General features: G+C 37.1%; 2 protein-coding genes across 3 annotated transcripts in view; both read left to right on the forward strand.

Annotated features, from left to right (window-relative positions):
• LOC127432183 (uncharacterized protein KIAA0825-like) overlaps positions 1-918 on the forward strand; it is a 216203-nt gene extending 215285 nt beyond the window's left edge. The window contains exon 20 of the mRNA XM_051683056.1: positions 347-918. Coding sequence (XP_051539016.1) covers positions 347-467 — 121 coding nt within the window. The 3' untranslated portion in view covers positions 468-918. The remainder of the gene's footprint in view (positions 1-346) is intronic.
• Positions 919-2861: 1943 nt separating this feature from the next.
• LOC127432277 (cotranscriptional regulator FAM172A homolog) overlaps positions 2862-19777 on the forward strand; it is a 221560-nt gene continuing 204644 nt past the window's right edge. For both annotated transcript variants that reach the window (XM_051683180.1, XM_051683183.1), the window contains exons 1-4: positions 2862-2971; positions 4031-4166; positions 4299-4400; positions 12889-12989. In XM_051683180.1, the coding sequence (XP_051539140.1) occupies positions 4067-4166; positions 4299-4400; positions 12889-12989 (303 nt within the window). In that variant the 5' untranslated portion in view covers positions 2862-2971; positions 4031-4066. The remainder of the gene's footprint in view (positions 2972-4030; positions 4167-4298; positions 4401-12888; positions 12990-19777) is intronic.

The following is a 19777-nucleotide window of genomic DNA, read 5'->3' on the forward strand; positions in this document are numbered from 1 at the left end:
TATTTTTATTGGAATTTGATTTTATCCATCTGCAATTGATTAGATTGTGAAACTGAGTGTTACAGTACATTCCAGAAGGGAGCCAGACCTGAATGCCTAAAAAAGTGTTTGGCTATTAGTAGGCTGTGTGCCCTAAGTGACATCAAATACATGATAATGAAAGATTATAAAGACAAAAAAATTTTCTCTCCTTTAGAATAATATGTTCTAATGAATTACGCACAATAAGACCATATCATGCATAATTTGAAGAAAGTTAAAGATTGCTCAACAGGGAGAGTTAAGTGAGTTAAGTAAAGCTAACACTATTTTATTTCTATTTGTTGTCTGTTTGGGTGAATTGCAGATGGGAGATGCAAGATGCTGCAGCACTAGAGGACGAAGAGAAAATTTTAGTGGATAATTTGAAGAAGATTTACTTCAACAAGAGCCATGAAATGGATCACAAAGTACCACAGACTGTGTAAAGTTTTTGCGGTGTCATTGCATTAATGTGTTGTGGTTCTGGCAGTTCTTTGTAATAGAGAATAATCACACACACACACACACATACACACACACAAAAAACCTGTCATATTATAAATAACAAGAAAAGACTTTGATAACATTTCCATCCACTCAATATTTGTCATGTGCTCAGCCGGAAATTAGCCCATTATCTTTTATTATACCAATGACAATATGACAGCCCTTGTAAAAATGTACTTTCTCTGTGATTCATTTATAGGAAAATCATTAATGTCAGCAGTTAAAATAAAAACAAGGAAAAAAAAAATTATGTGGATTTGTTTTTGTTATTTTATTTATTTATTTATTTTTTATATAATAGGGTATAACAGGGCTAAATGCCCCCCGGGGTAAAAGGCATATTTTGTTTTATTTTCTCCCAAATAGAGCTGTTCAGTTTTTAGTCCAAACACCCAGAAGAGAGTTCACCATGGGTTCCCTCTGGATTTTCCAATGGGTTTTTATAATGGCAATTTTGGATTTATGAATAAAATAAAGTCTGTAAACGTTACTTGACGATACGTGGATGTTTTTTTTTTTTCTACAACATAAATGACACACAGTCATACAGTGCCTCAAACGTGAATCTTGATTCAACACTGCTCTATAGCATCAAAAACTACCACAGTACTTCCTAAACACATGTTCGTCACTATGCACTGTAAAATATTCCTGATACATGAGATCGCTGCGTGTAATGTCTAAAGGTTGATTTGAGGCAATTTTATCTAATATTTATATTTTAAATGTAGTAAATATACACCGATCAGCCACAACATTAAAACCACCCGCCTACTATTGTGTAGGTCCCCCTCGTGTCACCAAAACAGCGCCAACCTGGATCTCAGAATAGCATTCTGAGATGCTATTCTTCACAATTGTACAGAGCGGTTATCTGAGTTACCATAGACTTTGTCAGTTCGAACCAGTCTGGCCATTCTCTGTTGAACTCTTTCATAAACAAGGCATTTACAGCCACAGAACTGTCCCTTACTCTATGATTTTTGTTTTTGGCATCATTCTGAGTAAATTCTAGTGACTGTTGTGCATGAAAATCCCAGGAGATCAGCAGTTACAGAAATACTCAAACCAGCCCGTCTGGCACCAACGATCATCCATGCGATTAATCTAATCAGCCAATCGTGTGGCAGCAGTGCAAAAAAATCATGCAGATACGGGTCAGGAGCTTCAGTTATTGTTCACATCAACCATCAGAATGGGGGAAAATGTGATCTCAGTGATTTCGATCATTTCATGATTGTTGGTGCCAGGCGGGCTGTATTTCTGAGTATTTCTGTAACTGCTGATCTCTGTAACAGTTTCTGTAACAGTCTCTAGAATTTACTCAGAATGGTGCCAGAAACGAAAAGCATCCAGTGAGCGGCACTTATGGAGATGGAAACGCCTTGTTGATGAGAGAGGTCAACAGAGAATGGCCAGACTGGTTCGAACTGACAAAGTCTACGGTAACTCAGATAACCCCTCTGTACAATTGTGGTGAGAAGAATATAATCTCAGAATGCTCTTCTGAGATGAGGATTGGTGCTGTTTTGGTGGCATGAAGGGGATCTACACAATATTAGGCAGGTGGTTTTAATGTTGTGGCTGATCGGTGGATGTAGCTAATGAAAATCCCTGATACATGTGTTTGAAATGAACAGGAAATGGTGCACCCTTTGAAGTAGTTATTTTGAATAATCATCATCTTAATTTGTTACTCAAAAAATCTTCTGGCTGTCTCAAAAGTATTTGCATTAGCTATCAAAATATGCACTTTTAACTATTGTCCCTGTATCTGTTTACCCCAATCTTAAAAATAATAATAATAATAATAATAATTTAAAAAAAAATAGTTTAATCAAAACATATATTATTATTATTATTATTATAGTATTATAGTACATTTTGTGACCAAAACAAATTAATAATAATAATAATAATAATAATAAATACATAAATAAAATGTCACATATTTAAAATGTAGTTAACTATTAAATATATTTTAAAAGTAAAATATACACTCTATAAAAGTGATATGCATTTATGTATTTATAGATTTATACTACAGAGCCATTTTCCGTCAGGATTTTGAAACTGTATTTTTAAAATTCAAAGTCAAAGATATCAGAAAACATAATAGCATTACACAAATAGCTGAAGCTTTTTTTCTTTTTTATTTTTGTATTTAATTTTTTTTTTTTTTTTTTTTATTGCAATTGTTATGTTGTAGTTGTATCATTCTACACGAATTCGTTTAGGTCAAACTCTTCAAACACGTCAAACATGCATTGACAGCAGAACATCTGAGTGAGAAAAGCGGCGCCGTCTTTTTCAATCCCGCCAATCAGCTGGGACGTCAGCTCAACGCTTCCGTTTCCGAGGAGACGGACGCGTTTCTTCCTGTTTGGGTGAAGACTGAAGCAAGCACAGGATGTGTGAAACCTCACATGTGCTTGTTGTAATGGTACGTGAGCAGGGCGACATGCATGCGTCTATATGTTTATCTCTCCCACTGTCTTCATTTAACTATGTATTACGATTATCAGTATCTTCAAAGAGCGCCGCTTAAAAATGTTGTGCTTTGTGAATATGTTATTCCATGTATTTGAGGAATAATTGCTTATAAGCATTGCCTGGAGCTCATGCAGTGGTTCTGCTGTACGTTTACTCTGTTTACATGCTCCGAGCATTTCGGAAACAGCACATTTTCAGCAGCCTGAAAAAGTCTGAATGCAGACACTGAGATTTGGGTGTCTCCCACTTACTCGCGCTGTTTTGTAAACTTACATCAACCTGTTAGCTAAATGGCTAGTTACCTAAACCATAAAGACAGTTGTCCCTATAAACACTGTCTGATCATAATGCAGTTTCTAGGAATAACTCTTTTACATTTGACTGCTTATAAATAGAATTCAAAATGTATGTCAGGAGAGTGGCAATAGTTTTGTTCTAGAAACATGTCAACAATTAGTCTTGCTCACAGCCCAACATGTCAACAAACCTGATACCACATGACTCATTGTCAGTTGCTGAGTTTTGTAAAAAACAAACAAACAATAAAACGATTATTATTATTATTATTACTGCCACTAATGCTCCTGCTGTTGCTCATATTTAAACAGTCATTGTAACAGTAACACCAACATTAATAATAAAAACAATGACATATTTAGGATATATTGTCAGTTTTTGTTGACCTGCTGTCATAGAACAAGCATAATTGTCGAGAGTTAATGAAAATAAAACCTTTGTATATGTACAGTGAATTGCTTCCCTTTTGTTGGAATACATGAAGATTTAATCCCATTTTTGTAATAATTTGTGGAAACTCCTTAACGGTTTGAACACGTCAATCTTCTGTTTCTAATATTTAATCAATAAGGTAGACTAAAGTTATCATTTGTGTACATTGATCAAAGTAAAAACTGTTGGGAAAAGCCAAATTAACAACTACCGTGGTGTTTTGACTAACAAAGATAGCTCTAGGTCTATTTTGTTTAATATACTTGTTTTTTCTTGTTAGGATGCACTGCTGTGATATTCCTGTAGTTGTGGGTCCATGCCGATCGGAGTCAGCATCTTCCACTTCTGTTCAGTTTTGATAAATATGGCCCAGCTTTTAGCACAAGAAGAAAAAGAGAAAACGACTGCATTAAAAGGTGAAGCCAATGAATATTTGCAAATTTTTACATGAATATTGATTTGATGAGTAATTATTAGTTTATTGCAGATTTAACACATTTTCTGATTCTTTCGATTATTAATTGTTTGTTTATTTATTTGTTTTATAGATTTATTGTCCAGGATAGATTTAGACGAGCTGATGAAAAAAGACGAACCTCCACTGACGTTTCCCGAAACTCTTGATGGGTTTGAATATGCTTTTAATGAACGTGAGACCTTTTGCTTGTTTTTCTCTGAACAGTTTCTTTTGAGCATCTCTTGAACACTGCACACAGTAAATTATTTTACACTGTGAAAAGCATGGTAGCTGGCCCATCAAATGCTACTGTACGATATCTTGTACTTTAGTATAAGATTACTGCGTACCTTGTATGCTGTTATAGCTTTGAATGCATTAGACGTCAAGACGTGTGCCTTGAGTTTCATTGGATATTGACAGCAGGCACCAGGCTGTGATAGCGCTGTCTGTTTGAGAGTCTCTGGAGTCTGTGGCAGCTGAATGGACAAGTTGTGCATGCTATGGGCTGTCAGTGGCTTACTCATCCTTGTGCTCGGCTTGACGGCTAGATTTGCATAACCTTGCTGCTCTCTCTAAAACGCCTCCTGTTAGTGTCTTGAATACCTTATATCAGTCTCACAGTGAAGAATATCACTTTTATTGGATTTTATAAGAAAGTGTCACTTTGTAGCTTTTTTCCCACCCACTGAGATGAATTTAAAATAGCTGTAAAGAGTTTTTGAATTAATTTTTGTTATTTATTTATTCATTTTTTTTAATCATTTGCATTTAATTTAGTTTGTGTAAAAGGTTGTAAAATCTACTTGAATTTCAGATTTTTTTTAAATTTTTTTTTTTTTTTGTATTTGCAATGTGCTCTTTTGCTTTAATGACAGCACACACTCGAGGTGGCATGGACCCCAAAAGTTGTTTAAAGTTGTGCAAAACTTGATGATTCATGTTATTCCAGCATTATTTGAGAATGTTCCTCAGAGCATATTGCATGCTTCATTGGAAGCAAGGAAATCTGACCTTTTGCACAAAAGTTACCATGGTCAATATCACACATTTGCTTCTTTGATTAGTGAACTAGTGAATTTTAAATAAGCAAATTTGTGACATACCATGTTAACTCCTTTTTGCAAAAAGTCAGATTTCTTTGCTTCCTTTGAAGCACATAAGATGCTTTCAAATTATAGTGCAAAATACAACCCCAATTCAAAAAAAGCGTGGACAGTATCCAAAATGGCAATAAAAAAAAAGTGATTTGTAAATATACTTCAACTTGTATTCAGACAAAAACAGTATGAAGACAAGGTACTTTTTGAAGAGGTTTTGTTCTTTTTCTTTTTTCTTTTCCTGAAATTTAAGACTGCAAACATGCCAAAAGAGTTGAGATAGGGGCTAAGTTAGGACTAATAACAATCTGAAGAGTTGAAATCGTAGTGATGTGAAACATAAATGTTAAACAGGTTAGGCAACTGTTTTATAGGACACAAGGAGCCTTCAAGAGCAAGGATGGGTCGATGCTCACCAATTTGCCAACATATGCTTCAGCAAATAATCCAAGTCTTTGAGAACAATGTTATCCAAAGACAAATTGGAAGAATTTTTAGGCATCTCACCCTCTATGGTGCACAATATAGTAAAAAAAAAAAAAATCAAAGAATCCAGGCAAATCTCGGTGGGTCTTAAAAACTGTCATGCTTCTGTTATGAATATCATGACAATGGTCATGTTACCACTAGGGATGCACCGTTACCACTTTTTCACTTCCGATCCGATTCCGATATCTGAAATCTCAGTATCAGCATATACCGATCCCAATCCGATACCGGTGTTTTTTTGCATAATCAGTTTAGAATATCTTTACCTTACTGTGTGGAAAGAATTGGTGGTACTCTTTAAAGATTCAAGAAACACAAGCCTTTAACAACACATTATTTCAATATAAATGTATAGCCGATCAAGAAAAACTTTATTGTTAGCTAGTCGACTAGATAATGTAGCAGCAAAATTAACAGTAATTCTAGTGAATGTCTTCAGTAGAAAAGAATCTGTTGACCGACCGTTGCTCTCCTCTGCACGTTCATGAAACTGATAAACAAAATGCGTTTTCGCTTGGACACCCCATTTCGCCAGCGGCCTGCATGGACTACTGGTCTCGTGCAGTCTCATGAACGTGCAGAGGAGAGCAACGGTCGGTCAACAGTTTCACTAAAATAATACATTAGATTTTGGTTTGTTTCACACCAAAACCTATTGTATGTTTTCATAACAATCATGAGTCTCATGGAATAATTTATTAGACTTCTGAATTATACTTTTGCATGCTTTTAAAGAGGTGGTCACCATAAACTGCCATTGTATGACATCACTGAGCACAACATTTTTTCACAGTTTCTCCCTTTGTGTTAAGAAAAAGAAAGTCATACTGGGTTTGAGCAACACAGGGGTGAGTAAACAACAACTGAATGTAACTTTTTGGTTGAACTATCCCTTTAACTTAAAAACCCTCTAGCTTTTATTTTGTCAGTCGGAACACTCCAGGATATCTCCATATTATAAGTGAACCTAATTATAAGTTATTATAAGTGAACTAATGTGCATCTTCATTTGAGATGTTGTTCGTGAGTAGTGCTCACATATGAAAATAGCCGCGAGCTCTAAAAGGTTGAAAATAGCCACGACCGCCTCACCAGCCTGCGTGTGTTATGTATGTGTTAACAGAGCAGCGTCATTCACTAACGCAGTGCGTATGCATGCATACTATATATTTACTTATTAAACAAAGCCTTTTGCGATTCACAAAGTCTTCAAGTGGCTTTGAATAAAATGCACATATGTACTACTTAAGAGGTGCTATTATGGTTCTGACTGTTATGGTCAGTTTTGGAGCTTGACAGGAACGAACATAACTAACACAGAGTATCGGATTTGTATTGGGCTCGTCGGACCGATACTCGATCAGTCTAAAAATGTCAGTATCGGAGTGGATGCCGATCCAGGTATTGGATCGGTGCATCCCTAGTAAACACCATTAAGGCTTTACTATGCAAACATCAAATAATGTGTTGATGCAGTCCCTTCAATATAGCCAGGGTGAATAGAATTTACATATGACTCCTTTTTGTTTTTATTGGCATTTTGCATACTTTCACAACTTTTTTTGAAATTGGGATTTTAGAAGCATTTTCACTAGCGGACTCCTTCGCACTGCACTGTATGTGATCTAATGAGACAAATCCACACAAAATATGCATGCATTTGAAATGAAAATCTTCTCAAATCATGTGGCATGATGACTTTATCACAGACCGCCTTCAGCTTGTTCATTACTGGAAATCCAAGATTATGTATACCTCATTAATTTAAAAATCGAGAAAGCATGCTGACTTTGCCAGGCTAAAGCAGGTATAAGAAGTTGAGGGGCGATATTCCTCAGAGAGGCTCCTTTATGAAGACAGCGGAGATGAACTTCCACTGCATGTTGGTTTCATTAGATGCCTTTCTTCCTTCTTTTAGGCACTTCTGGTTGTAGCATATCTCCTCACCCCTTGGTGAATGCATAATTGGTTTTTTAAAGGTACCTTTTTTGTACCACTGCATGCTACCTCTCTCTCTCTCTCTCCTCTCATTCTGTCTCTTTCTTTCTCTAATATGTCCTTATCCTATCTCAAAAGAGTGGCCAGGCTTTCAGAGCTCAGTGTTGATATACTGCCTTTTAGCATTACATGTTGTTGAACAGCTAACGATGAAATGAACAGTGTAATTCTCACGGTGTAAACCATGTTGGATTTATTGCCTGCTAACTGTGCAAAAAGTGCCGGAAAACTTTGAGAATAAGGCGAATGAAAGTGCATATGCAATCTTTTATCTTCAAAGTTGTTTTTCTTTTTGCGGAGCAACATGCTAGGGTAATTGCAAAACTATGAGGCCCCCCAGGCTATTTGGGTTGAGTGTGTATGCTTTGAGTATTTTAGCTTCATGCATTGGCAATCAGAGAGGTCCCAATTAGTTTCAACACTGATTTTAGGCTTCATTACTCCTCTGTGTCAACACCAGAGGATATATGGGCCTATCTTAAACAATGTTTTAAGAAAGTTAGCATCAGGGTTCTAATTTGTGGTTTTATATGTTGGATTGTTTAGTGGAACAAAATTGTGTTGTTAGGAATGTTTGGTGCTCTGGGATCCCCCACCAAAAAGTACTGTGGTGTTACCATGATACAGTGATGGCTTCAGATGGCCATACCATGATACTTTGATGTACATAAAAGTAAATGATATATTAATGTACCATGGTATATACAGGTGCATCTCAATAAATTAGAATGTCGTGGAAAAGTTCATTTATTTCAGTAATTCAACTCAAATTGTGAAACTCATATATTAAATAAATTCAATGCACACAGACTGAAGTAGTTTAAGTCTTTGGTTCTTTTAATTGTGATGATTTTGGCTCACATTTAACAAAAACCCACCAATTCACTATCTCAAAAAATTAGAATACATCATAAGACCAATAAAAAAAACATTTTTAGTGAATTGTTGGCCTTCTGGAAAGTATGTTCATTTACTGTATATGTACTCAATACTTGGTAGGGGCTCCTTTTGCTTTAATTACTGCCTCAATTCGGCGTGGCATGGATGTGATCAGTTTGTGGCACTGCTGAGGTGGTATGGAAGCCCAGGTTTCTTTGACAGTGGCCTTCAGCTCATCTGCATTTTTTGGTCTCTTGTTTCTCATTTTCCTCTTGACAATACCCCATAGATTCTCTATAGGGTTCAGGTCTGGTGAGTTTGCTGGCCAGACATGCACACCAACACCATGGTCATTTAACCAACTTTTGGTGCTTTTGGCAGTGTGGGCAGGTGCCAAATCCTGCTGGAAAATGAAATCAGCATCTTTCAGCAGAAGGAAGAATGAAGTGCTCCAAACTTTCTTGGTAAACGAGTGCAGTGACTTTGGTTTTCAAAAAACACAATGAACCAACACCAGCAGATGACATTGCACCCCAAATCGTCACAGACTGTGGAAACTTAATACTGGACTTCAAGCAACTTGGGCTATGAGCTTCTCCACCCTTCCTCCAGACTCTAGGACCTTGGTTTCCAAATGAAATACAAAACCTGCTCTCATCTGAAAAGAGGACTTTGGACCACTGGGCAACAGTCCAGTTCTTCTACTCCTTAGCCCAGGTAAGACGCCTCTGACGTTGTCTGTGGTTCAGGAGTGGCTTAACAAGAGGAATACAACAACTGTAGCCAAATTCCTTGACACGTCTGTGTGTGGTGGTTATTGATGCCTTGACCCCAGCCTCAGTCCATTCCTTGTGAAGTTCACCCAAATTCTTGAATCGATTTTGCTTGACAATCCTCATAAGGCTGCAGTTCTCTCGGTTGGTTGTGCATCTTTTTCTTCCACACTTTTTCCTTCCACTCAACTTTCTGTTAACATGCTTGGATACAGCACTCTGTGAACAGCCAGCTTCTTTGGCAATGAATGTTTGTGGCTTACCCTCCTTGTGAAGGGTGTCAATGATTGTCTTCTGGACAACTGTCAGAGCAGCAGTCTTCCCCATGATTGTGTAGCCTAGTGAACCAAACTGAGAGACCATTTTGAAGGCTCAGGAAACCTTTGCAGGTGTTTTGAGCTGATTAGCTGATTGGCATGTCACCATATTCTAATTTTTTGAGATAGTGAATTGGTGGGTTTTTGTTAAATGTGAGCCAAAATCATCACAATTAAAAGAACCAAAGACTTAAACTACTTCAGTCTGTGTGCATTGAATTTATTTAATACACGAGTTTCACAATTTGAGTTGAATTACTGAAATAAATGAACTTTTCCACGACATTCTAATTTATTGAGATGCACCTGTACATGTCACTCAAAGATTCTTCAAAGAATATCCTGATACTACCAAGGTGAATGTCCAAAAATGGTTCGTGTCATTTTCACAAACATTTTCCCCTATTTCTTTTAGCCATAATTTCCTGTTCTCCCTGTACTCCGTCTATAAATATAAGTGGCCCAAACATGAAGACTTAATCTACCACCCGTTCTGCCCTTTTCCTGAAATACCATCAGTCCTCACCAAGCATGTTGTTGTTTACATCTCCACCTCAGCAGCTGTTTAACAGCATCAGTACTTGGCAAAAGCTGGGCCTCATTGTCCAGCCTTGGCAGAATGGTGGCATTCAAGTGGGTCACTTTGAATGAAGTCGGCTGGCCCGCTCTCAAACGAGTCCCTCAAAGCATACTCATAGGAGGGAACAGTTGCAGTGGTCCAGCTCCACTCACGCATGCACACACACTCAGATCTCTGGTGGCTTGAGGTACAGCGGCAGAGAGAGTGCTGTTGCTGCACCAGCTGTCTGAGGAAGGCCTGCCAGACATCCCAGAAGGCCGAAGTAAGGGGGACAGGAGAAGCGTTAGCTACTCGCAGGCCATGTACCTGCCAGATGGGGGGACACCAGCCAAACACATTTAATTGCATGAAGGGGAATGATACACATCAAGCTGACCTGAGGTTCTGAACTCAAGGTCGCTGACAAGCAGAATCACCTCATGGGCAGTAGTGACACAAGTTTAGGCTTCATATACTAAAGTTTTAGTGTATGCAAAATAATTTTGTTAGATCAACTACTAATGGAGCCTGGAGTTGGTATTTTATGCTCCTTAAACTGCAGGTGCAAAAATATTAACATTGAGTGAATCACTGTTTACCTTAAGGCCCGAAACACGTTCTACGCAAATATGTGAATGTACACAAGCATGATTTCGTGTGTCCTTGCATTCTGAAATGTGTCCGACCGCAGTTTATATCTCAACGCAAGAACATGTGAGGGATAGACTTATCATCTTTTCAATGGCATGAACAGTATAAAGCTGTATAAAGCTCCTAGATCACATTTGATTTTCCTCAACTCATGTTGTCTGTAGTTTGTATACTAAATATTCTTGGACAGATAATGTATCAATATTTTGTCCATGGAACGATCCAAAAACACTTTAAACTGCAGTACAGCCCATTGAAAAGACTGTAAGTCTATCCCTCACAGCCTCGTTGTCATTCCCATTATAAATGAAAGATGGCGCTAGTGTGAATAAGGTCTAGAGTGGACATCAGGGTGAACTAAATGCTTCTAGAGTGGGCTATCTCTTTAGACTCAACTACTGTAATAATGGTGGAGCAACAGTTTGAAGAGAATATTGCTGAGGAAAAAGTAAGTCAATATATTTATAGCAACTTAAATAAAAAAGGTAGCTTTATTTCCCCCTAAAGTTAAAAAAATTTTTTTTTTTTTTACACTTTTACGGTTACGCAAGAATGCAAATTAAGTCTGCACGTCTGCATTTGTGTACTTTCATAAAGTATGTTTCTGGCCTTACTTTCCCAAAGTCCTCTTTGACAAAGCTTGACACTATGTTTCCATCCAAGAATTTAATTTATGCAAACATAATATTGCAAAAACATTGTGCGAATAAAGCCACATTTCCATCCCATGTGTTCAAAAGAACAAAATGGTCACTTCCAGAGAAATTGTGGCCACAATTTACAGACAAAACACTGTAAAGAACTTGTCTTATGGTGACAGCGCGTCACAAAGTTCTGGGAGCACTATGTTTGTGCGTTACTCCTTCCTTATGTCTTTACCATGTGGATCTTTAAGATATTTTTCAAAAATGTCCAGAAACCTGCTCTTTGGCAGAGTTTAAGTTTGTATTTAACTTATTTGCACTGCAAACACTTTGCAGGCTTTGGATTTTCTAGACACCGTTATTTCAGGATGACCAGAGCAATATTTCTTATGTGATTACTGGTCTGCTGGTTAGTCCAGTTATGAACAAATTATTCAATCACATGAGTTTTTTGATGTGCATCTTGTATTCCTAATAGATTCAAAAGTTTATTTGGTAAATGTGTTTCAGTCAGTTTATGTGCATTGCTTCTTATCAAAAATAAATAAATAAATTTAAAAAAACAAAACAATATATATATATATATATATCATCCTCAGCCAAGTGTATACATTTTTATGTGCATTTTTCAGATTTTATTCACATCTTGGGGTTTCCGTCCAGCAGTTTATATGAGATATCCCAAATGTGCATAAAAATACATGGATGGGAACCCAGCGAGTGTTGTGCAATTGTTGAAAACCCAACAAAACTTTGTGTGGTGGACAATCAAATATGTCAATGATGTTGAAAAAATATTTACTTCTTGTTAGCTCAAAAAAGCTCTGGCTCCATGCCTTTCCTCTTGCTCTGCTCTAATATTGTCCTTAATGTTCTATTTATCCACAGTCAATGTACACACAGAACTGTGGCTGTAATGATATATGTAGATATGAGGTTATACATATACATATATATATATATATATATATATATATATATATATATATATATATATATATATATATATATATATATTTTTTTTTTTTTTTTTTAATTTCCCTGGTCTCAGCCTCAATATTATACAGTTTTTTTTTTTGTTTTTGTTTTTTAGGACATTTGCCTTTAGTGGGAAATACCCTCTCAAATGGGTAGCAGTCTATGGGTGGTACACAGTTCTTAGCAAGTTTTCAGAAACTACCTGTGCACAAGACCTCCTGCTCCCACATTTGGCATATGAATTGAAAGATGTGAAAAATTAAACCATTTTATTTATTTTTTTTTGTCTGTAGATGGTCAGTTAAGACACATAAAAACAGGAGAGCCGTTTGTCTTCAACTACAAGGAGGACCTGCATAGATGGAATCAAAAAAGATATGAAGCATTGGGAGAGGTAAAAACATTTTGTAATTTAAGTATCCATTATTTAAAGGGTTAGTTAACCCAAAAATTTACATTCTGTCATCATCATTATTTACATATCCTCCTGTTGTTCAATATGATTATATATTATAATATTATATTATATACAGTATATTAATATTTATATTTTTGTGGAATGCTTTACATACAATGAAAGTATATTGTGACTAAAAAGTAAATAAAAGCACCACAAAGTACCATAAAGTAGTTCGTATGACTCGTACACTAAATTCCCAGTAATTTGAAGCAATACTGTACGATAGCTATGTTTGAGGAACAGACCAAATTTAAATCGTTATTCACTAAACTGATTCTTTTTTATTTTTCCTTTTTGGACCTTAAAGGTGTAGTTCACCCAAAAATGAAAATTCTCTCATTATTCACTCACCCTCATGATATTCCAGGTGTGTATGACTTTTCCTTCAGCAGAACACATTTGAAGAAAAATAGAAAAATATCTCAGCTCAGTAGGTCCTTAAAATGCAAGTGGATCGTGATCTGATTTTTGAAGCTCCAACACTCACAGACAGTCAGCATAAATGTCATCGATACTCCATCGGTTAATGTCTTCTTTAACTATCGTTTTTGGTGCGAAAAAAAAAAGATCCATACTGAAGTACTTTTTAACTGTAAATCATCGCTTCTGTATAGAAACAGATAAATACAGATTTAAACCAAAACCAACTAAGCTACTTCACAGCGTGACTCACGTGCCTCAATTCTCGCATGTTTCCAGTGCCAATGCGATTACATCACACGCACTGCAGAAAGGAAGCATGATGTAGAGTTACTTAGAGAAAGTACTTAATTATTGATCTTTTTCGCCCAAAAGCGGTTGTGTTGCTTTAGAAAACATTAATTTAACAGCTGGAGTCTTATGGATGAAATTTATGCTGACAAAAAGTTATGGAGCTTCAAAAATTGGATCACCATTCACTTGCATTTTAAGGACCTACTGAGCTAAGATATTTTTCTGATTTTCTTCAAATGTGTTCTGGCGTAGAAAGAAAGTAATACACAACTGGGATATCATGAGGGTGAGTGAATAATGAGAGAATTTTCATTTTTGGGTGAACTATCCCTTTAACCGTAAAAAAGAGGAGACAAAAACAATACCACCCACCTTTGTTTTATGAAAAGAGCAGCTAGGATATTTTTTGTTTTCCTTGAAAGAATGTCTTATGGGTTTGGAATGACCTGAGGATAAGTGCATGATGATTGCATTTTCACTTTAGGTAAACTGTTCATTGTTGAACATTGTGTAATTAAATATTGATTGACTCCAATATTACTTATTGGAGTAAATAAGCACTTTTTTGACAAAGTATTAGAGGACAAAAGTGTTGTTGAATGAATTGCTAGATATACAACAATACTGATACTGTTTTCTAACAAGAAGCTTTGATGGGTTTGATGAATTGCATAAGTTCAATAACATAGTAATTGAATTCCAAGCATTAATTGGATGGAAATATACATTTTTTAAAACGCAACGGATCGAAGCACACAAATGCACAAGAGCGCACATACAAACACAACAGAGTCTTACAGGTTTCTTCATCTATTCACACCTACTGATGGCCTTTTGATCTTTTGCTCTGTTTCTCTCTGATACAGTATTGATAATTTCTCATCCACAGTGTGTATGTGTATTGTGTGTTGTGTTTTGCCTAAGTGATCTCTGCTGTTCTCTGATTTACAGTACTTTCACTGTTCACACCTTCACACTTTACCAACCATTACTTCCCCCAGCCCCCTACCACTGTCTTGCTCCAGGGCTGCTTGTGCAACTGTGTACATGTATGTGTGTGTTTACTATAAGGTTTGAGAGTGTTGATTGATCTTCTCATTGAGTGATGTGTATCACATGCTTTTATATTATGGTAAGTTGTGTATATATTTTGTGTGCTTTCAAGAAAGTGTATTTTCTGCTGTAGAATGTATGAAAGGTTCAGCTTTTTGCCACACATGCTAATGGTGGGTGAACTGAGAAAATATATGGCCCAAAAAATATTTATTTCCAGCAATGAAACCTTTATTTTATGTTTTTGAATAAAACTATATACATTTGTCCCTGTGGTAATGGAATTATTTAGCTGTTTTAGCCAGTGTTTGTCTCTTTGAAACTGTACTTGCCACAAAAAAGATGATTTTGTTCCTTATATTTTTGTTTTAATGTCTTACGAGGAATATTCCACATGTTGCCACATGGAGTTAGGAGAAAAAAAATCTTTAGGCATCCTAGATAAACTTATGTTGGTAAAAGTAAGCAGATGAGGGAGTCGCAACAGATGTTTTCTTAGTAGATGGGTTGTAAGTCTTTGATTTGAATTTCTCATGTCACTCACTTCACTTTTTCTTTCCAGCAAAAGTCATATTATCATTCTTACAATTCAATTATGATTCGCTTTTTGTTGCTGTTCCTAATAAAGTAACTGGACAGCTAGCAAATAACTAAACATTTTTTTATTTACAATGTTTTACTTGCCTTTGATGCTTAACAAGTGCTTATTTTGGATCCTGCCTGCATGTACTGTATGCACATGGATTTGAAAGTCCAAATGCATTTCATCCAGTTTTTAAGTTATTGTGTGTGTGTGTGTGTGTGTGTGTGTGTGTGTGTGCGCAACTTAATTACCTTTGTTTATTTACAACTATATTGTATGGCTTTATTTGTGGTGCTTATTCTTTTGATGTTCAAAGGCAAAAGATTGACTCTTTTATGATAGCGTTAGTGTTTTATTTTTAGTCCAGGTATGATCCTGTGAGAAATGGCTGTTTAAGAATAAAACAAAGACGTTCTCTCCTGTTATCATTACATACTGTATCTATATACACCATGAAAACACAAAGGAAAAGTTTCAGTGCAGAACAGCAGGTGACCAAATTTCATAAACTTGCATTGAGTGAGTTCAAAATTGGCTGGTAGTGAAAGCAGGTTATATTTTTTGATATTGATTTGAATGTTAAAGGACTCTGTTGAACAATGTACAGTAGTTGTGATGTATGTGTGCAATATAGATGCATACAATATCAAATCACTGGTGTGGCACCTGATATTAAAGTTTTGTTTGTGGTAGACTACATTCATTAAACAGTCAAGAAAGAAAACATATATAATACCTTACACTTCCAGTCATGTCTAGCCACAGTGCATAAATGGATTGGAGGTAATAAACCGCTGAACGTATCTTTACTGATGTTCCGAAGTTCACTACATAGATAGGATGTTTAATGCTTTCACAGTCTGTATTATGTGGTAACTGTTATACTCTAGGTGCCATGACCAATAAAGTCATAAAAAATACCAGAAAGTACCATTGACATTTACCATGGTAATACTGTTTTTTTGTTGTTTTTTTTTTTTTGTAATACCTTCATGTAAGTATAAAGTAAATTCCATGATATATGAATATGATTATTATTCTGTACCACGGTACATAACATGATCGAACCATGGTATTACCTTCTGATACCACTGTACCATGGTAAAACCACAATATTTTTTTGTTAGGGAGATCCTCAGAATTTGCCATCATTCACAAGATTCTGTACATGCCTCACTGCAATATATACATGATAATTTATATTTAAATAAATAAAAGGGATTTACAAAATCCTTAGATAATTAAAATTTTAATGAATTGTTTCTGGCAAATGTAAATAAACAAGTGCTTTAAATTTGATTTATTTGAATATGCGTACAATGATTTCAATTAATGACAACTTGCTTTGCATTTAGCAGACTTGTTTAAAGGTATGAATTTTTTAAATAATTTTTTTTTATTTCATACTCCTTATTAATTGCAATTAAGTACTTAAGTAAATGTAATGCACATGAATTCATAATATGTATACTAAGATTACTTTATTTGTTGGAAATTTGTCATACAATTGAAATGCTCTCCTAAAAACAGACTTAAGCTGATAGTCCAGATTCAGTTGAGAACTAGCTTCCTCTGACTGTCCATGCTTTGGGTGTGTGGATGCCTCTAATGGTGGTGTGTGTCCCAGCGTTCTCAGATTTGAGAGTGTGAATGTGGGTACAGAAGTGGGCGGGAGTCTTTGTGAGACTGCAGGCAGCACCAGATGTCCAATTTGCACTTCAGCCTCTTCAATGAGCTGCTGGACCACAGGTTTACCCTGACAGGTTCACTGAGAGAGAGAGAGATATTGTGAGAGAAATTTACTGTGGCAAAGGCATGCTTGCTCATAAAGCAATGTTGTGATTTTAGGATGGATGAGGCAGAAGTAGGTAGTGTGCGTGTGTGCGAGTGAACTGTTTTCAGGCTCTTATTTATTCTGCTAAGGTGTTCGTTTGATGATATTTCCCGTTTGTGCAGATCCTTGATATTCTTGACCTAGGAGAACTCGGCTAGTTGAAGAGCATTGTTGTTAATGATTGGTGTGTGAAGTTCTTTATTGTTTTATTTTCCTCAACAAACACCGTATAAATTATGCTTAAGTCTCTTTCTCACTCTTTCTCAATTTCAATTCAGTGTTCTTCATTGGCATGAAAAAAACACCCTGTGGTGAGCTATTTAGCTGGTTTGCATCACTGAAAACTGGCAAGTGGTTTACCTTAGAGTGGTGCGTGTATCATCATGTTAGCTGGGGGTAAATGGGGGGTGTTGGGCTCTGGATGGTCTGTGTTCATCTTATTATATTTTTTCTCAGATTATACTCTCTCCTTGGTCTTCCAGCATCTCTTGCCTCTTGCGAATGTGTATGTCACTCAGAATATATACAAGTGTTTTGTTTTTGTGTGTTTACCTGACCATTTTGTTGACCTCCCTGCCAGTACAACGCTGTTTATATATTCACACTTTGTGTTGATGGCGTGTGAGTTTGTGTGTGGGTGGCAGGTACTGTGTAGGTCCATGTTGGTATGTTCTTAGTGGTTGGAGGGTCAGGAACGTTACCTTACACACACACACACGTAAGCGACTGTTCTCTGCGCTAGTTGACAGTGTGGGCTCGACTCCAGATGGGAAAGCATTAAGCTGTTAATAAATGAGGATCTTTCTCTGCATCTGTGGAATGAAAGACATACAATATTCTAATGAAGAAGAGCTGCCCAGATGGCTCGATTTCATGGATAACTCCTGGCTCTCTCACTTTCTATACTGACTGTCTCTATACTGAAAGAAAACATTGACTCAGAGGGTTAAAATACAGAGGCAGCTCTGGTATTATTATTATTATTATTATTATAAGGCTCAGTATAAAAATGAAACTATTCTCTGACAATAAACTCTTCAGATATGTTTAGGAAGTTCTGTTCTCTGGTTTTAAATACTAGTTTTCACTTGAACGCCCCATCTCATGAGCGGGAGGCAGCATAACTAACTGTTGCTCTCATGCAGTCTCATGAATGCACACAGGACAGCAACAGTCAGAGAAGAGTTTCACTAAATAATACATTCGATTTTGATTTGTTTCTTTGCCATTCAACCGTCCGTCCATCCATCTATCCATCCAAACAAGGGCACATGTCAAAGTCTGGGTAGATTAGATGGTAAGCGATCAGTCAGGCCTCGTAGTCAACGTGTTGAATGCAGGAGAAATGGACAGGAGTATAGACCTGAGCAACTTTGACAAGGGCCAAATTGTTATGACTAGACGACTGGGTCAGAGCATCTTTGAAATGGCAAGGCTTGTGGGGTTCTCCCGGTCAGCAGTGGTGAGTACCTACCGACAGTGGTCCGAGGAAGTACAGACCACAAACCGGCAACAGGGTGTTGGGCACCCAAGGCTCATCGATGTGCGAGGGTAATGAAGGCTATCTCGTCTGGTCAAAAAAGACTGAAGGTTTACTGTGGCACAAATCACAGAAAACTTTAATGATGGTTACGGGAGGAAAGTGTCACAACACACAGTGCATCGCACCCTGCTGCATTTGGGGCTGCGTAGCCGCAGACCGGTCAGAGTGCCCATGATGACCCCATCCACCGTCGAAAGCACACACAATGGGCATGCGAGCGTCGGAAATGGATCTTGAAGCAGTGGAAGAAGGTTGCCTCATCCGATGAGTCAAGTTTTCTTTTACATTACGTGGACGGCCTTGTACGTGTGCACCGTTTACCTGGGGAAGTGATGACACCAGGATGCACTGTGGAAAGGCGACAAACCGATGGAGGGAGTGTGATGCTCTGGGCAATGTTTTGCTGGGAAACCCTGGGTCCGGCCATTCATGTGTATGTCAATTTGACACGTGTCACCAACCTAAACATTGTTGCAGACTAGGTACATCCCTTCATGGCAATGGTATTCCCTGATGGCAGTGGCTTCTTTCAGCAGGATAATGCGCCCTGCCATGCTGCACACGAGAATTGTTTGAGGAACGTGATGAAGAGTTCAAGGTGTTGCCCTGGCCTCCAAATTCCCTAGATCTCAATCCGAATGAGCATCTGTGGGATGTGCTGGACCAACAAGTCTGATCCACGGCAGCTTCACCTCACAACTTACAGAACTTGAATGATCTGCTGCTAATATCTTGGTGCCAGATACCACCTTCAGGGATCTTGTAGAGTCCATGCCTTGGCAGGTCGGCACTGTTTTTTTTAGCAGCACGCGGAGGACCAACAGCATATTATGCAGGTGGTCATAATGTTTTGGCTCATCAGTCTATATATACTGTATATACAGTGTGTGTGTGTGTGTGTGTGTGTGTGTGTGTATATATATATATATATATATATATACACATTTATATGACATTTCTGTCATTGATCTTAATACCACGATTGATCAGTGTAT

The sequence above is a fragment of the Myxocyprinus asiaticus genome, chromosome 4 (assembly GCF_019703515.2).
Source record: "Myxocyprinus asiaticus isolate MX2 ecotype Aquarium Trade chromosome 4, UBuf_Myxa_2, whole genome shotgun sequence".
Lineage (NCBI taxonomy): Eukaryota > Metazoa > Chordata > Actinopteri > Cypriniformes > Catostomidae > Myxocyprinus > Myxocyprinus asiaticus.